Source organism: Phalangium opilio, unplaced genomic scaffold (assembly GCF_054372755.1).
Source record: "Phalangium opilio isolate 3A_F unplaced genomic scaffold, DU_Popi_V2 ptg000209l_1, whole genome shotgun sequence".
Classification (NCBI taxonomy): Eukaryota; Metazoa; Arthropoda; class Arachnida; order Opiliones; family Phalangiidae; genus Phalangium; species Phalangium opilio.
In genome coordinates, this window is record NW_028324217.1 from 8,677,248 (window position 1) to 8,694,901 (window position 17,654).

Sequence of the window (17,654 nt, forward strand, 5' to 3'; positions counted from 1 at the left end):
AGTGCATTGAGTTCAAAGCCTTCGGAATTCAGAGTTCAGCTTTGACAGTACATAGAGTTCAAGACATATTGTACACCTGAGTTCTCAAGTGTCTGCCCCCTCGGGCTAACCGTTCTCCATTCTTTCTTCTAAAATTACATCTATCCCTGTCTTCACCTTTGCTTGTTTATTGTACTTCAAAAATAAAAACAAACCTTATAAACCGAATTAGCCAAAATATTTACGACGTTACGAGGTCTCCATTTTACAAGATGGCTGAGGACTAAAGAAAGCTTCCTTAGTGAGCAGAAGAAGGGGATAATAGAGGAAGGATGACACTGTGTATCCTCTTAATACTTCAGTTATGTAACATGATTATTCTATTGTTTGCTCTCCTGCTCATCAAACTTCAGATGGGCATCGCACCGAGGGGTGAATTCCATAACTGTTTGGTACCAAATCCTCATCAATCAACCCACAAACCTTGATTGTCTTGACGTGGGACAAAAATGCACACGTGCGCCTTGGCAAATAGTTAAGCGCTAATAGGGAGCGTGAAAAGGGGTGAAAATATCCCCCATTAAACGTCATGCCTATATCCGCTTAACCAATCAGATGCATTCCCCCACAAGCCTTCCACTCTGTTTGCCGACATTTTGGTGGAAGGGGGGCGATATAGTGTGCTACCGCGAAGCTGGGGAGGAGGAAACTGTGACGTCAATATTGGGCCCCGAATTTGTATTGCCCAAGCTAACGACGTCTCGCGACTGCCAATATGGTCGCCTGAAAATAAGGTAAGAGATAAGAGCATGTGACGTCACTACAAAGTTCGTGGTAACGCACTATTAAACTGCACCCCTCTGGCCTCTCTCTATAGAGTATAATGATGTGGGAACTATTTATGGCGTATGTGATTCGGTTTAGCAACCTTGCTCCTAATGTTCTAATGTTGGAAAGAATCATGTTACAATTACCCCGCTTTGTGGTACACTTCTCTCGAACATAAGTATTATATACTTCTTCTATTATTTAATATCTGCTTCCCAACAAAACTATAGTTTCAGAATCGTTGGTCAAAAGGGTTATGGCTCTACAGCGATCAGTTAGTGAATTTCACAAATACGTAAATCTTAAACTTTTAAACATCATGCACTTTCCTTTAAAAAAACTGGTTTCAATATGGAAATATTTACTTTATATGCCTCGCGTGTCTATATGTATAGAAAAACACGTTAGACTCGTGTTTGGCTAATTAGATGCAATTAAAACACTTGAGGTGTGGCTAGTCATGAAGTGTTAAGTAGTCCGTAGTAATGTTTGCGAGGAACAACGTTTGGCGCAAATCAGGAATGCTAATTCTTAGGTTACATTAAATGACATAATTCCTTTTAGTTAAAACTAGATGCATTCGAAAACCATGCGTGTGACCAGTGTGAAAAATATAACTGCTCCGAAAACAGTAAAAATGGCTTTGGCGAATGGATAAAAATTATCTGAAATAAGTCACAGGCACCACGTGACGCTAAGATACAAACACTCCACGTAGAGTGGGACTGGACACCTTGTCCTTGATTTTCACGAGATTGCAATGCCAATTCCAACATGAAGTGGTAGTTTTGAACCACGCCTTTCCCAGTCAAGGGCCTATGGCGTATTTCAAATAATTTTTACTCGCCCGCCGATTCCTCTTTACAGATCCTTTTAAATGATTCTTATAAATTAGCAAGTATAAATTTCGAACTACTTATGATAAAACTGTAAAAACCATCACCGCTTATTCAAAATTGCCATAAATGTTTCCTAATTAGGTTGAAGTTCGTAAAATGCTGATTTTAGGCCTAAACATGGCCTAAAGAGCTAATCCCAAGATAAAACTCATCACGAATGGGTTATAATGTATGTTCAGCTCTTGAAGTAGGTATGACTCATCCGTAAAAATGAATATGTTCTGCTATTAATTAATGCACCACGTACTCATCAGTAAAACTTGTATGTTTAGCTCATACAAGTGGACACGAGGACTAAACTCAAACGTATTTATGCAATTATGGCTCTTTATTGATAAGCAACTGCTGAAGTTAAAATTAATGAATTATTGCAGAATTATGTTATGCAATACTCTATTCACAACTATACATTTTTCCAAATTTCTGTGTGCTGTGAAAGTGGTCTGAAAAAGGCGAACACGTTTACTCCGATTTGCAAACTACGCACGGCACGCGGTCCCCTGGACTGTAACAACATACAGACACGAAAGGGCTGGATAAAAAAACTGGACATTGACCGTTTAAAATGGTTAACCTTGAAACGTTTTTAATTAAGTGGCCCAAGCATTTAAATTTTAAACTGGACCAGTAAATTTCTAAAGTCTTATTTCTCAGTCTGGACAGAGCCGCTCAGTGACATACGTCACACTTAGAGGTAAAAATGACCATGACTCATCCGTAAAAGTATGTAATATTTTCAGCTTATAAATAATGAATGACTCATTCGGAAAAATGTATGTCTACCCTAAAAATTTGCACGTTCAGTTAATAATGCATCAGTCTTTTGCATTAAATGCGTATGTTCCCCTCGTAATAGGTATGCCTCATTCGTAAAATTTGCATGTTTACCTCATGAAATAGGCAAGACTCATCCGTAAAATGTGTATGTTTACCTCATGAAATAGGCATAACTCATCCGTCTATAAAAATGAGTTCGTTCAGTTAATAAATAATGTATGTTCACCACATAAAATCGGAATGATTATTGTGTATGATTAGCTCATAGCACTGGGACGACTCAAAAATGTGTATGATTACCTTATAGCACCGGGACGACTCAAAAATGTGTATGATTATCTCATAGCACCGGGACGACTCAAAAATGTGTATGATTACCTTATAGCACCGGGACGACTCAAAAATGTGTATGATTACCTCATAGCACTGGGACGACTCAAAAATGTGTATGATTACCTTATACAGGGAGCCCAGTCAAAAATTTAAATTCCTTATAGGAAAAATAGGATCTTTTATCTGGAATTATAGGATTTTATAGGAGAAAAAATGTGTTTTTATAGGAAAATATAGGACTAAAAATGCTCATATATAATAGAATTTTGGCTTAAACTACATACAAAAATCTTAAATAATAACAAATTAGATTTTTCTTTGAAAAGAGTAGTTTAATTAATTATAATATTATTATTTTAGTATTATATTTTATTTATTAATATAATTTAAAAAAAAAACCCCTGAGCGAGCGAAGCGAGCTCCGCAATTTCGGTGTCTAGTCCAATGTGAATGTGATCTTGGGATAAATTTTGAAAAATTTTATACTAAACTATACGAAAACTTGTACTAAGTCAAAAATATAGGATATTATAGGACCTTTCATGAAATTACAGGATAAAATAGGACAGGTTCAAAAATATAGGATTTTATAGGAATTATAGGACCGCTGGGCTCCCTGCTTATAGCACCGGGACGACTCAAAAATGTGTATGATTACCTCATAGCACCGGCACGACTCATCATTAAAATGTGTATGATTAGCTAATAACGCCGGTAGGACCCCTCACTAAAACGTGTATGTTTAGCTCATAGAATAGGCCCCTTTAAATAATTAAAATCAGACCAAAATTGAACCGGGGAAATTCACATTTATTTGAATCTTGACCACTCAAAATGGTTGCATTATTATCATCATCATCATAATTATTTTATACACTAAATTCTCCACGAAAAAAAAAAGAAAAAATATACAATACAAGAGAGGGGGGGGAGAGTTTCTAGGCGATCGAGTACGTCATTCATTGTAATATTGTATTATATAATTCATATCCTTTCATCATTTTTTCAATGAATGAATGAATTTTTTTGCGCATTCCAAAATGTAATGCATAGCTATTTAATTTTCATTTTGAAATAGGTAATGTAATCTTTTTTCAAAAGGCTTATTAAAGTTTTACACAAAATATTTTATATTTATATATATATTTATATATTTTAAATTTATTTTATTTTTTTAAATACACTGATAGCGTATAGTAGGTTATGTATTTTTTGTCGCGTCACGGGGGTCGGCCATTTTGATTCACTTATAAAGAATAGAGGAGGAGCATTGTACTAAAACGTTTTTAAACATTTTTTTTATTTTAAACTTTCAGTACAATGCATTGTTTGCGAGCGCTAGTCTTTAAAATCTAAAAAAAAAAAATAAATTCGTAGGCCTAGCTCAGTCACGAATTTTAGATTTGGTAAGGTAGCTGACTTCTGAAGGGTAACTGACACCTGCTAAGCCTTTGCAAAGCCAAAAAGCGCGCAATCTCTCTTTCTCTCTCTGCTCAAGAGATGAAGGTCATAAACCAGTAAATTATTATCCATGATCGGGTGTGTAATAGACCGTTTTAAAGAAAAAATAATAAAGTAAAATAGCAAGGCTTAAAACAGAAAATGAATTAGATGTGTTAGACAACAAACGGGGTAAATGAATTCATGTAATATTATAATTTTAAAGTAGAAGTGCAACCTGCTGTTTTTACTTTCAAGAAAGAACCAATCGTTTTAAAACTAGGAGGATTCATACCATTTACACAAGGAGCCCAGGCTTCATGGTAATGCACTTTTTCCGCATTACCAAGTAGCCTGGTTTCCTGCAGTGCAAATGGTATCAACCCTCCTATTCTGAAGACTGTATTCATAGGGTGACGCAAAAATGGTTTGTTCTATGGGTGATTTTGAGTCAATGTTTTATGACATTTTGTCTAAATGGCCACAGTTTACAAGTTATGATTAGAGCGTTTTACGGACGACCCCTTATTGAAATGATCACTATTTTTCAAGTTCTTATTTAAATTTAAGGGGCCATCCCTAAAACACTAAAATCATAACTTTTAAACAATGGCTATTGGGCAAAATGTCATATAACATTTTCAACTCAAAATCGACCATAGAACCAACCCACTTTTTGGACCACCCTGTATGGTTTTGGACAAACGACTGGCCATTATTGTTACGTCGACTGACCATTATTGTTACGTAACGTTTCAATATAGAAAATATAGTAAATACAGCGGTTCAGCTTGGTTCAGTTCAAAGAAACCATTTTGCATAGGGATTTGAGAAAAGTTCAGAACTCATTGGATAGTTTTAGATATATAAATAACGAAGTTTCTTTGAACCACGCCTCTTAGTCACGTGTCTGTGGCATATTTAAAATAACCTTAGAATTCATTGGTTGTTGCCTAAAAGTTAGTTTTAGATAAATTAAATAACGAAGTTTCTTAGTCAAGTGTCTGTGAGGTATTTAAAATAATACGATATCATATAATACCCGAGGACACAGAAGAATTGCCGGCCATCCTAGATTAACCTTGAACTCATAAATTTTGCACTGGGTTTTTATAAGCTAACCAACAAATATGGCAGCCATGCGAAGGAACCGGGAATAAAACCAGAGTCCAAGGATCTATCTACTGCCTATTTTTATCTTTTAACGTTCTCAGGTTTCATATGAGTTCTTGGTTTTACACACCCCTTTAACTGAACGAAAATTTTATGACGTCATCAATACAAATATTACAATAATGCCTAACGTTTTTAGCTTATTGCTCTCAATATTATTAAAATTAATTTACTTCTGATTTGCATAAAAATAGGAAATAATCAAAAGTATATAGATATAAAAACAAAAAGTACACTTCATTGATAATTCCCTGCCTATGGTTGCACACGACATGTAAACTGAGAAGTTGAGTACCCTCTTCTCAACAACCTGCAAGTACTAACCAATCAGGGGAAAGAATCTTGTCGTTACATTTTTTATAGAAAGTAGTACAAGATACTGGCTACTTTACGATCCTATTTACGGCTTGCTCCCTGTGCCACAGTCGTCGGGAAGGGAATCATGCGCAGAGGGGGGGTCGACACTATTCAGGGATAAAGTAGGCTGGGCTTCTCATATTACATAGCACGAGCAGTTTCAACAAAGTGTACTTTTTGTTTTTATATCTACATACTTTTGGTATCAATTCAATGTTTCGAGTGTTTCCTCAATGTATCATTTTAGAACCTTGTTTGTGACGTCAGATTATATTTCTCTTTTTTTAATTATTCTAAAGTCGTTAGATCTCATAATTAGCGTTGATATAATGCGCGGTTAATTAATTAAACACGAGTAAATTAATTTTTAAACAAAATTTGAGGTTGTTTTCTACTTTTAAAGGGACTATTAAACTAGAACAAAAATATAATCAAGAATTTCACAGTCCCTTGAAATTAAGAAAGACAAAATGGCGCCATAATATATAACATAAATATATATAAAAAAATTCCTTTTCTAATTTACAATTATTTGTATTTTAAAAATACTCAAAATACAATTACCCAATGGACTTTCATGATTCATTTCATAATATAAACACTAAAAATTTGAATTTCACTTCATTTCAATTTTATATTATATTAACTTCGATACTTTGTTTTTTAAATTTTATTTAAACTTGTTTAGATTTCATATTCATGATTTTGAAATTTTAATAAAGAAATAATAATAATAATTCAGCTTTCAAATTAATTAATTATTTTGGAGCACGATTATATTTGATTTTAAATTTGCAAAAAAAAAAAAATTACGTGATTATTAACAAATTCTAGGCCTATAAGCATAATTTAGAAAATTAATGAAACCTCCCTGCCAATTAACACAAAGTTTTCAAGCAATGATTGCAGTGTTCAATTAATTATTGAATAAAAAGAAACCATAATTATACGTCGATAAATTAAGAATTGCAGCGATTTTTTGGGCAGAATTCTGTAGAAAATTAATGAAACCCACCAATTAAGGCAAGATTTTCAAGCAATGATTACAAGAAACCATAATAATTATACGTCGATAAATTAAGAATTGCAGCGATTTTTGGGCAGAATTATGCAGAAAATTAATGAAAATTGCCGATTAAGGCAAGATTTTTAAACAATGATTACAAGAAATCATAATTTTACGTCGATAAATTAAGAATTGCAGCGATTTTTGGGCAGAATTATGCAGATAATTAATGAAACCTGCCGATTAAGGCAAGGTTTTCAAGCGTAGATTACAACAAATCATAATTTTACGTCAATAAATTAAGAATTGCAGCGTTTTTTTGGCAGAATTATGCAGATAATTAATGAAACTTGCCAATTAAGGCAAGATTTTCAACCAATGATTGTAACGTTATTACAAGAAATCATAATTTTACGTCGATAAATTAAGAATTGCAGCGATTTTTGGGCAGAATTATGCAGATAATCATTGAAACCTGCCAATTAAGGCAATATTTTCAAGCAATGATTACAAGAAATCATAATTTTACGTCGATAAATTAAGAATTGCAGCGATTTTTGGGCAGAATTCTGTAGAAAATTAAGGCAAGATTTTGAAGCAACAATTGTAACGCTATTACAATAAATCATAATCTTACTTCGATAAATTAAGAATTGCAGTTATTTTTGGGATTGCATAACTTAAAAAAAAAAAAATAAAATAATGAATAGGTTTAACAAATTGGGTAGATTACTAAGCCTTGTCATTGTCTAACAGGCTATTCGTGACCTCTGATAATATTGCCTATCGACGCGTGGAAAATTGTTATGACGCATTAACGTTAGTTCTCAGAGCTCCCCATTAATAATTAAATGGTTATTTCATGGTAGGTAATTAAATTCATCAGATATGCAAATAAATTTGAATTAATTTAAATGAGATCTATCAGAAAGTGGTTTCGATTGGCTGAATAAAAAAAAAAAATCACAGGATTTGATTCTAAAAAAAAATCAAAATGGCCGACAATGCGATCGATGAAAGTTAATCTTTTGTTTTTCTACTACTTTCTAGGTATCACTACTAACTACTGTTAACTGTTGCGAACCGTCATGAAGATGTATGTTTGTTTGTCTGTTTTTTCCCAAAAAAAAAAGAAACGAAACAATAAGAAATACTTACAATTCTTTTCTAAAACACAAAAAATGAGTTCTTCCATCATTAAATAAAAATGATTAGTTCGAGAAAGGCGGTTTTGGTTGGTTATGTTTTTTGTATAATTACTATTTTTTTTTTTAAACTTTCTTCATTCTCCCTTGAAAGTTTCAGCAAGATTGTTGTCCGCCATTTTCCATTTTCTCCATTTCACTTCGTTCTTTAAAAAACCCGTCACTGGTGCGACATTCTCTAACGGTAACAGTCACCAAATTCGACGTAACATCGGTGATAAAAATTTGATCCAATAGCTTATTTTGTTTCAACCAAAAATCAGGCGGTGTCGTAATGCCTAAATCGTGTAGATACCCGCTACGCATCAAATGCAAGTTAAAGTTCTTCTGAGAGGACCCGTTAGTTCCGGTACCGGTAACGGCTTGGTTACCACCGGAATTACCGTTATTATTAAAGTTAAAGCTATTTTGCTTGGGCTGCAACAAATTATTGCCACTGGGCTTGCCACCGTTAATGGTCAACGTATTGTGTCCGTTGCTCGACGTTGTCAGCGCGCACTTATCATTTACAACCGTAACTGTCGGTGTCACGGCGGATTGACTGTTTTCTTGATCAGAATGATTCGCGCTGATGGGGGAACCAACCGGGTTAGTCGAAATTGAAATTGCTTTGCTACTTGCTGACGTCACGTTTTTACTAATCCCAATCGGGGCGTTGTTGCTAACAACGGGGGTTGTGGTTGGTACTGTCTTAGCCTTTTTAGCTTTAGGTTGGGCGCTCAACTGATTAGCGGTTGATTTATGAGTAGGTACGACACCGACGCTAACGTGATGATATCCGGGTTGTCCGGGTGACAAAGGCTGATTGGTACTGCTGCTCTTAAACTTCATAGTAAGCCCACCGCCATCGCTACATCCGACACCGGTCGAAACCATGGCCTTGGGTGTCGCCGTCACGACTCTTTTTGTCACATCCCCAGTCGCGAATTCCGATACTGGAGGGTTTGTTTTCGATGCGGTGGCGGAGGCGGAAGAGTTGCTGGTACTCTGGTGGGTAGTGGTAGATGCGGTATTACGTTGAGTTTTCGCGTTGCTCAAACTGTTTGCCAAGGCTTCGATACTTACATCGGGTTTAGGAGCGATACGGGCTAATTTATTGGGTGGTGGATTGGTACTTTGCGAATTAGTAGTAGTAGTCTGCGAAGACGGTGTCACGCTTTTAGGTTGGGTATTTATTTGCTTGGCATTGGCAACTTCCGGTTTAGAAACGCCAGATATGGCCGAAGCCTTACGTTTAATGTCTTTTTTAACCTCCGTTGCCACGGGTATCGAAGCCGTGGCTCCGCTACCAGCGGCAGAGGCGGCGGTTGTAGAAGTTACCGTCACAGTTGAACTAGCTTGACTGGTAGATGCGACTGAGGTTGGGGCCAATTTACTCGCATCCTGATTTTCCACGGGTAATGTCGCGGACACGGATTGGGTTTCCGTTTGGCTGGTGGAAGGTGCCTCCAACGTGTCAACGGAACCGGTAGTAGAGTCAGCATCGTTACCGGGTGACGAGGACGATGGGCTGGAAGGCTGGGGTTCGTCCGAGCTTGTGGCGCCCGATGTTGACGCAACTGTTCCAGAAGTTAAACTACGTTCCTTTTCGACCGCGTTCAGGACTGGCAAGTAATCATCGTCAATCACCAAAGCTCCGCCATCCGAGCTTTCATCTAAGAGACTGCTGTCATCTGGTTTTAAATCCGATACTTCACTGGAACTCTGCAAATTTTTAAGTAATATTTAGTTTAATTAGTTCGAAAAGAACACATGAAGATAAAAGCAACAATGAATCTTAAACTGACTGTAAAGTTGCATTGGCGGATGGGTTAAAATTATTTGAAATACGTCAGGGGCACCACATGACGCTAAGATACAACGACTCAACATGGAGTGGGACTGGACACCGAGACCTTGTTTTTCGCGAGATTGCAGCGCCAATTCCCCGAAGTGGTAGTTTTTGAAATAAAACGAACTACGCTTTCTTGAACCACGCCTTTCCTAAGTCACGTGCCTCTGACGTATTTCAAATAATTTTTACCCACCCGACGATGCCTGCTTTACAGAGCCTTTAAGTACTCCTAAATAACGGTTTGAATGTTTATTGCTAAGGGGCTATGACACTGAACAGCAATTAGCAAGTTACCACTACATGTCGCCACTGACTGACACGAGGCCTTAAAAACTTTGGAACGGAATAGTTGAATATTTTTTTTCTGTGTAATAACTCATGGCCCACTGCCTTTTCCAATAGGTGAAGGCCTTTCGCTTCAGTCGACCATGTTAAAAAGCGTGGAGCTAAGGCGCTGCAAGCAAGGATGATGGGATGGGGGAGGATACGTAATGAGGATGCAGTCTGAGAGAAATCGGCCCTATAACTGTGGAACGGCTTAGGTCCGGTGGGACGCTATAAAATGAGACAGAAATACACGGAAAATGGCGGGCGGTTCGTCTGAGTAGGCTGGCCGCTATTTTCCCGAGTATTCCTCCCCCATTTCTATCGTCCCACCAGACCTAGGTCGTTCCACAGTTAGGGTACCAATTTCCCTCAGATTACACATCTCCCCCATCATCCTTCATGCAAGCTCCGAATTTCACCATTAGGCCCGTTACTAATTAAAAACCTTGCAATGCTTTTTCTAAGGGAACAATAATTCTGCAAGTGGGCTTGGTTTTAGAGCATTATTACATATTTTGCGAATATTTTCGAGGCTGGATTTTAAAGTGTAACATAAAGATTTAATTTATATGTATCCATCCAAAATTTAGCAAACAATCAACGTTTGCAGTTGGCATTACTTTTAAGGAGGTGAAATTATTATTCCGCTCTACTTAGAAGTTAGACCTTACTTGATGACCAGTGGTCAGCCTAAAATATATTGGCGAAACTCATTACAAGGGAATTTGTATTGGTACTGCACCTAACAGTGAAATTTGGAACTACTGGCACTGTCCCTATATGTTTTTCAACATGAATGTGACTGAAATTTACAGCAATAAAAGCCACCCGACTCCCGAACAAAATTCAGTTGGTCACAAATCATTAGAACTACGTAACGTAGATCAATACTGAAGACGACCTTATGCACAAAATTACAATGGTTGTCAAGTCGTGACATAATTTTATCCAAAATACCCTTTAATTAATTACGTAACCTGACACGCAATTTGTTACAAACAAAAAAAAATAAAACCCCGGCAGATGGCGCCAGTTACAGGTAAATGTCAAGGCTTATCCCAGCTTCTAAACATTAGTACTCTGTCTGACAAACTGGTGTCTAGCAATTAAATCAAATTGTACTTCGAATTAAAGTCAAATTGTACTTCGAATTAAAGCCAAACTTCAGGCAACAAACACTCCGTGTTCAGTCACATAATGCCATCTAGAGGCCAATTTCTCTTCAACCTTCCCCACCAGGGTTCGTACGAAATTTATACATTGAAAATCCCTGACTTTTCCAGGTTATCCCTGACCAAATGTTGCCTATGTCCCTGACCATTTTAAGGTGTTTGCCAGAGCCAACTTCATCACACCTGTCTCATATTTAGCATTGCATGAAGACTGGTTTGATATACCAAACGAAATCCTTGACAAATCCCTGACTTTTTAGGAAAATGTTTTAAATCCCTGCCTTCTTCCTCTATTTTTCATATCCCTGACTTATAGAGGTTCTGTACGAACCCTGCCCACTACGCGACCCCCACTCAGGGTTAAAAAAAAGCCTGGTTTTATTGAAAAAATAAAACCCTGCCCACTGTTTTTTATATGTAATTGCGTGCATTGCAGAAATTGTCATTCAAAATAACTACTTGTTAATAAAAAAGAAGTCTTAAAATGTTTCATAATAAATAATATAAAATAAAATAACACTTTTGAAGTTGAAACAATTAATATCTAATCTTTAAAATTAAATTATTCCAAAATTCAAATTCATCAAAATTGAAGATCTTACTGATGAGTTTTATTAAAGGGAGGGTGAAGTGGAAAATCATGTAATTTTTTATCGATTCTTCTACTAATTATAAGACCAGTTTGCATAGTGAAACATTCAGGAAATACCAATAGCCCCTTCCAAAAAGTTTGACTGCCTTGTGCATCTTGTTGTTTAAGTTCTTCGCGCATGCGCACTTGGAGCTAAAAAACGTCATATCTAGGTTGTGAACTAGGCTATGCGGGGAAACTACTTCCTGCTTGTAGGAAGAACTGAACTGACTCAGACTAAGAACATTTTTTCAAAACTTTTTGGAAGGGGCTATTCCGAATGATTTTAAAACTCAAATTAGGGTCAGATTTTAAGGATAATTTGAAATAAGCCCTTCCGACCAATTGCGTAACGCCCTGCCTTCTAGTAAACAAAATTCTCGTGGCACGCGCCATGCCTCGCGCCACGATTATCACATCACGCGGAATTATTAAATCTCGCGATAAATTTCATTCGAGACGGAACGTGCCACAAGAATTTTGTTAATAAAAAGGCAGGGCGTTACGCGATTGGTTGGAGGTCCTTATTTAAAATTATCCTTAAAATATAAACCTAATTTGAATTTTAAAACTATTCGGTGTTATTTCTTGGATGTTTCACTATGCAGATAGAATAATCGAATGAAGCGTGTCACGAGAATTTTGTTAAAAATAAGGCAGGGCGTTACGCCATTGGTCAGAGGGGCTTATTTCAAATTATCCATAAAATCTGAACCTAATCATTCGGAGTTGGTATTTCCTGAATGTTTCACTATGCAGACTGGTTTTATAATATGTGGAAGAATCGGTAAAATATCACTTGATTTTCCACTTCACCGTCCCTTTAAGTGGGTTTCTTAAGGTGGTAAAAGCAAATAAAACCCGTGGGGTTTTTCGGGCAGGGTTTTTTTAATGCGAACCCCGTCCCTACTATGCACTAATTAGCCAGCCACCCCCACTATACATTAATTAGTATTAAGGAAGACGCCAGCGGATGGCGGCACTGGATAGTTCAAAGCCAAGATAATGTTGCGTCTAAACCACTAATTTTTATTAACTAAATCTGACAAACAGGTGTCTGGAAATTAAAATCAAATGGCAAGGGTGAACTAGGTTGTTGTTATCAATCTTAATCTTGAGTTTAAATATCAAATTTGTGGTCTCACTAACAGCATAATGCCAATTATTAGTCAGACTAAAGGAAACAGGCCTCCGTTACAAAACGCTAGAGATGGGCCGATACCAGTTTTAACCAATACCGATATCATTCGATACTTGGGAAACCGATACGTACCGATACCGATATTTTACCCGATCCTTCGAATAAACCGATATTAAACCGATACCGATATATTAACCGATATCAATAAGAAAATAGATGCTATAATATAGGTTGTAGAGATGGGCCGATACCGATCCCATATCGGTACTGGTACCGATATTTGACTTTAAACGATATATCGGTATTGGTTGAAAATGAACTGATATTTTTCCTTAAAAAATATCGGGTAGAATTATCGGTTCATTTTTAACCGATACCGATATATCGGTTAAAGTCAAATATCGGTACCGATACTGACATGGGATCGGTATCGCCCCATCTCTACAAAACGCCATCTAGCGGTCAATAGTTCAACCTCCACAATTTCAGTTTTTACCCCAAAAAGCAATTTCCTTAATTTAGACATATATTGGAAACACACGTCACGTCACACCCTCCCTATTTGGAGAACTAATTAAAACATTTTTGGTGTCCCTGAACTTCAATTAGAAGCCATGACATAACAAAAAATTTTTAGAATAATTTACAATGAAATAAAAACCTTGTAATCTACTTGCAACTGTTAAATTATAAATTAGCATTTAATTAGCCTTAAAAAATAAATAAATCAAGGACTACTGCGCCACCCGCCATTGGTTTAGTGGCGTCTGCTAAACTGAATATCTTACCCCTACAGGATTGGTTGAATTCTCACAGGCCAATACATACAGGGCTCCCACCAAAATCTCAAAAATAAATAGGGGAAAAAGGGACTTTTCACGATAAAAATAGGGTAAAATAGGGACCTAAATTCTAAAAGTAGGAACCAAAAAGGGACCACTGATAAAACAAAATGATATCTATTCTGTGAAAATATCACAAACAGTTAGGAACCTATTACTCTTTTCTATTTATTTCGACAAAATAGGATATTATTTCTGACTATGTTTTGTTTATATTCTTATTCTAAGGGAGCGGTAGGTAAGACTTGATACTGGCTCTAATGTATAAGGAAGGTTTTTTGATTAGAAGTAACTATTTTCGTTATCATGTTTACTGTTTTTTAAAAAATCCACTGAACTAGAATTTGGACCTTTACAGGGTTCGTACAAAATTTTTGGAATGAAATTCCCTGACTTTCCCTGACTAACTTGAACAAATTTCTCTGACCATTTGCAATAATGTACATAGCGAAAACCAATCTAAAACCACTCGAATAATTTTTGCACGAGTTGTTATTGTTATAAAAATAAGCCAATTAATTCATTTAAATTTAACATTAAGTAAATCATAAATAACCGGAGCGAGCGAAGCGAGATCCGCAAATTTGGGGCTCTGGTCAAATCTCAGACAAGACATTTTCAGGTCACCCTTATACTTTTTCTGAGGTTTATAAAAATAGGGTGATTTAAGGACCGAATACCAATTTTAGGGTAGATTAAGGACCTTGTAGGAAAATAGGGACTTTAGGGACTTTTAGGGACCTGGTGGGAGCCCTGTACATAGTTTACAGGCGTGGAGGATTCATACCATTTGCACATGGAGACCTGGCAACTTAGAGTGTAAAATAGCAGACGATTTTACACTCTAAGTCGCTTGATCTCCTGGTGTTAATGGTAGGAATCCTCTACGCCTGTAAACTATGTATAGAGTTATACTTGCTGAGGGGGGGGGGGGTGAGACGTCATTGGTTTTTCAGCCAATGAAATTAACAAGCCAACAGATGGGGTCACCTTCTGGTTGCTGTAGAGCTCATGTTAAATTCTGCCGCCAAAATGGCGAATGGGCGGAGTTTAATGTCACCCTCCCCGTAACCAATATAACTCTATAGGGACTTGGCAGTACTATGTCATGGAACGTCAGGCTACCTTCCACTAGTGCTAAAAAACATACCAGGAGGAGCTGCTTATATAGCTTGTCATTCTGTTAAAAAACATACCATAATGGCGCTGGGGGCGGGGCCGCGGAGCTAAGCCCGAACAGGGACTTGGCAATTTGGGCTTAACTCCGCCCCCATCGCCATTATGGTATGTTTTTTTAACAGAATGAAAGCTATATAAGCCCCTCCCCCTGGTATGTTTTTTAGGACTATTGGAAGGTACCCTGACGTTGCATGACGTAGTACTGCCAAGTCCCCATTGCCAAGTCCCTACTTAGCAGACGCCACTAAAGCAATGGCGACACATAAGTCCTCGCTTTTAAGACTACTTCAACGCTAATTATTTTGTAATAAGAGGTGATTTATTTGTTTTTAATATTTAATTCCTTTCATATTTAGAAAAAGCAGCCGATCTTTTAAGGTATAATGTTACGTTAACTGAACTATTCCTTTAAAAACTATGCATAAACCAAAAATAATAAGATTGTCAATTTACCTGACTTCTCTTTTTAGGTTTGACACTTTTCTTCGAAGTATTATGTTGATCGCGTTGACTGTTATTAAAAAAATGATTTCAAATTAAGTACAACAAATTCTCAAAGCCTATAGAATGGCTTTTGAACTAGACAAGGCACTTACCGTTACAAAGATTTATATCGGTAAGTTTTTCAAATAGGGAGTAAAATTAAAGAATTAATTTAAAGGAACGATATCTTACCTAGCTTCAAAGGCCTCCAGTAACCTGACATCCAGTATATTTTCTTCGGGTTCCCACGTATTGTACCTTTTAAATAAATAATTATACACCAAGTTGTAACACTCATTCTCATTTTGAGGTCACCTGGATTAGGCCTAATTGCGCGTATTCCCATTAAAGTGGCGAAGGAATAGGCTTAGCTGTTAGTACTTATGTGTAAGATATATATTAAACACTAAGATTAATAACCTATTTAACAATTAAACACCGCTTCCCACTCAACAGTATTTGAAACACGTAACTGTAATTAATATACATATTAGGCCTTGGCACCTATCACAATAACCTAAATCTTACTTCAATTCCTCATTCCACGCCACTAAACTAACGATTTTTTTAAAGCTAATTAATCATACATTAAAATCTTACGTTCCTAACAAAAGCCGCGCAGCTGTCATTGCAAAACGGCCTTGTTAAAATACATTACTCCAATGACTTTTTACAATTACCCAAAAAAAATCCCTGAAACTTTAGCCCAAGGCCCTAATTAATAATAAAAACACAAGTACGAAACTCACTTGGAACTCCAACCCTTCCATTTTACATGATATTCAGTTCTGCCCTGCAAATTATAATGAAAAAATTTAACGTTAAACACCATTTTTTAACGCATCCAATGTAAAATTTAAATTGGCCAAGGCTTAACAAATATATCGCACCTTTCGCATACGCTTCTTCTGTATACATTCGGCGGCGAAAACTCTCTCACCGAGTCCGACCGAAGACAACTCCATGTTTTCGGGGACGATTTAAGATCACTACGCGTAAACGTTAATCCAGATGAAAATGTTGAACGTATCAACCGAACGCACTTATATTTCTCGGACTGAAGAAAAACGTAATTGTTGACTTTTTATATTTTTTTCCGTCAAAAAGTCGTTGACGTTTTAAGACGGCACACACAAATTTTTCCCAAAAACGCGCGTACACGCGCAACGTTCAACGCCGAAAACGTAATATTACGCGGTAAAGGTACAGCGTATCCCCCTCTCCTCGGGTGTTAAATGTAGATGTAGACGCAAGGCCCAGAAAAATACGTAGCCATCGCGCAATCGCAAACGCTAAACGTCCATTAGAAATCGTAATGCTAAAATAAACCGGCTCTTTCTCTAGATCTCCGACAACATTTACGCGCCACGGGATACGCAGCCCAAGGCTGATTTCCAATTTTCGATGCACACGAGCCAGCGACGGAAAATCTAGCGCTCTCAAGCCTCAACCGAACGACTCGATTGGCCTATGCAGCCTATGATTCGTACGTTCCTCGTCCCGTCCACCGGAAAAAACATCCCCACCGCGCCGAAACAAGAGCGCATGACGCACGCGCAAAGGGGCATGACGTCACGGAACGCTCTAGATGTTTCCCATTAGGCTCCACCTCTTTCTTTTCAAAGGCCCGGTGTCGGGCTCGTTTTAGTATCGTTTTCCGTTGATTCTCGCTGCTCTCGCACCGACAAAACGATTATTACGGCCGCTATTTATTTGCACTGAACATTCTAGCACCTTCTCAAAGCGAGCCTTAAACATTCGCTAGTTTCTTAACTTGTCGTTGCCTTCTTTAGATAAAGGTGTCCCGTCACTTTAAGATGTTTTTTTACAGTGTTGAGAGGGTTCATGCTGTTCAGTGACGATTGGGGTTGATAAAAGGCAACAAAGTTCCCCTAGTAAAGATAAATAATAACGCGGGTTAATAAGGTACTCTTGTAAAAACGAAAAAACTGGCCTGCCCAATTTATTCAAAAATATTAATACGTAGGTGGCGCGTCGCCGTCTGGACTGTTTGTCGGTTGGACCCTTCTTCACCACGGGAGCCCCCC

General features: G+C 37.2%; 1 protein-coding gene and 1 long non-coding RNA gene across 3 annotated transcripts; one reads left to right on the forward strand and one right to left on the reverse strand.

The window, feature by feature from the left end:
• The first annotated feature begins 875 nt into the window (after positions 1-875).
• Positions 876-2,784, forward strand: LOC149618902 (uncharacterized). Its single transcript, XR_016375347.1, has 3 exons — positions 876-1,897; positions 1,979-2,012; positions 2,081-2,784. It is a non-coding gene; the product is annotated as an uncharacterized LOC149618902 (long non-coding RNA).
• Positions 2,785-3,605: 821 nt separating this feature from the next.
• Positions 3,606-17,353, reverse strand: LOC149618903 (uncharacterized). 2 transcript variants are annotated; one of them, XM_089854903.1, is made up of 6 exons: positions 16,497-17,353; positions 16,356-16,399; positions 15,799-15,864; positions 15,577-15,634; positions 9,063-9,701; positions 3,606-8,984 (listed from the first exon to the last, which is right to left on the reverse strand). In XM_089854903.1, exons 1-6 carry the CDS (start codon positions 16,569-16,571, stop codon positions 8,094-8,096), a joined length of 1,773 nt encoding a protein of 590 aa, XP_089711029.1. In that variant the 5' UTR covers positions 16,572-17,353; the 3' UTR covers positions 3,606-8,093. The 2 variants fall into 2 exon arrangements, with proteins under 2 accessions (XP_089711029.1, XP_089711028.1); XM_089854902.1 differs by having other exon boundaries at positions 3,606-9,701; positions 16,497-17,345.
• Positions 17,354-17,654: the final 301 nt, after the last annotated feature.

What these genes read in the sequence shown, in the direction of transcription:
- LOC149618903 (XM_089854902.1), bottom strand. Translation starts at nt 16,571, where the DNA reads ATGGAGTTGTCTTCGGTCGGACTCGGTGAGAGAGTTTTCGCCGCCGAA. An exon ending in AGAAGAAGCGTATGCGAAAG is followed by an intron (nt 16,400 to 16,496) that starts GTGCGATATATT and finishes TATAATTTGCAG; the next exon opens with GGCAGAACTGAATATCATGT. An exon ending in CTGGAGGCCTTTGAAGCTAG is followed by an intron (nt 15,635 to 15,798) that starts GTAAGATATCGT and finishes TTTTAATAACAG; the next exon opens with TCAACGCGATCAACATAATA.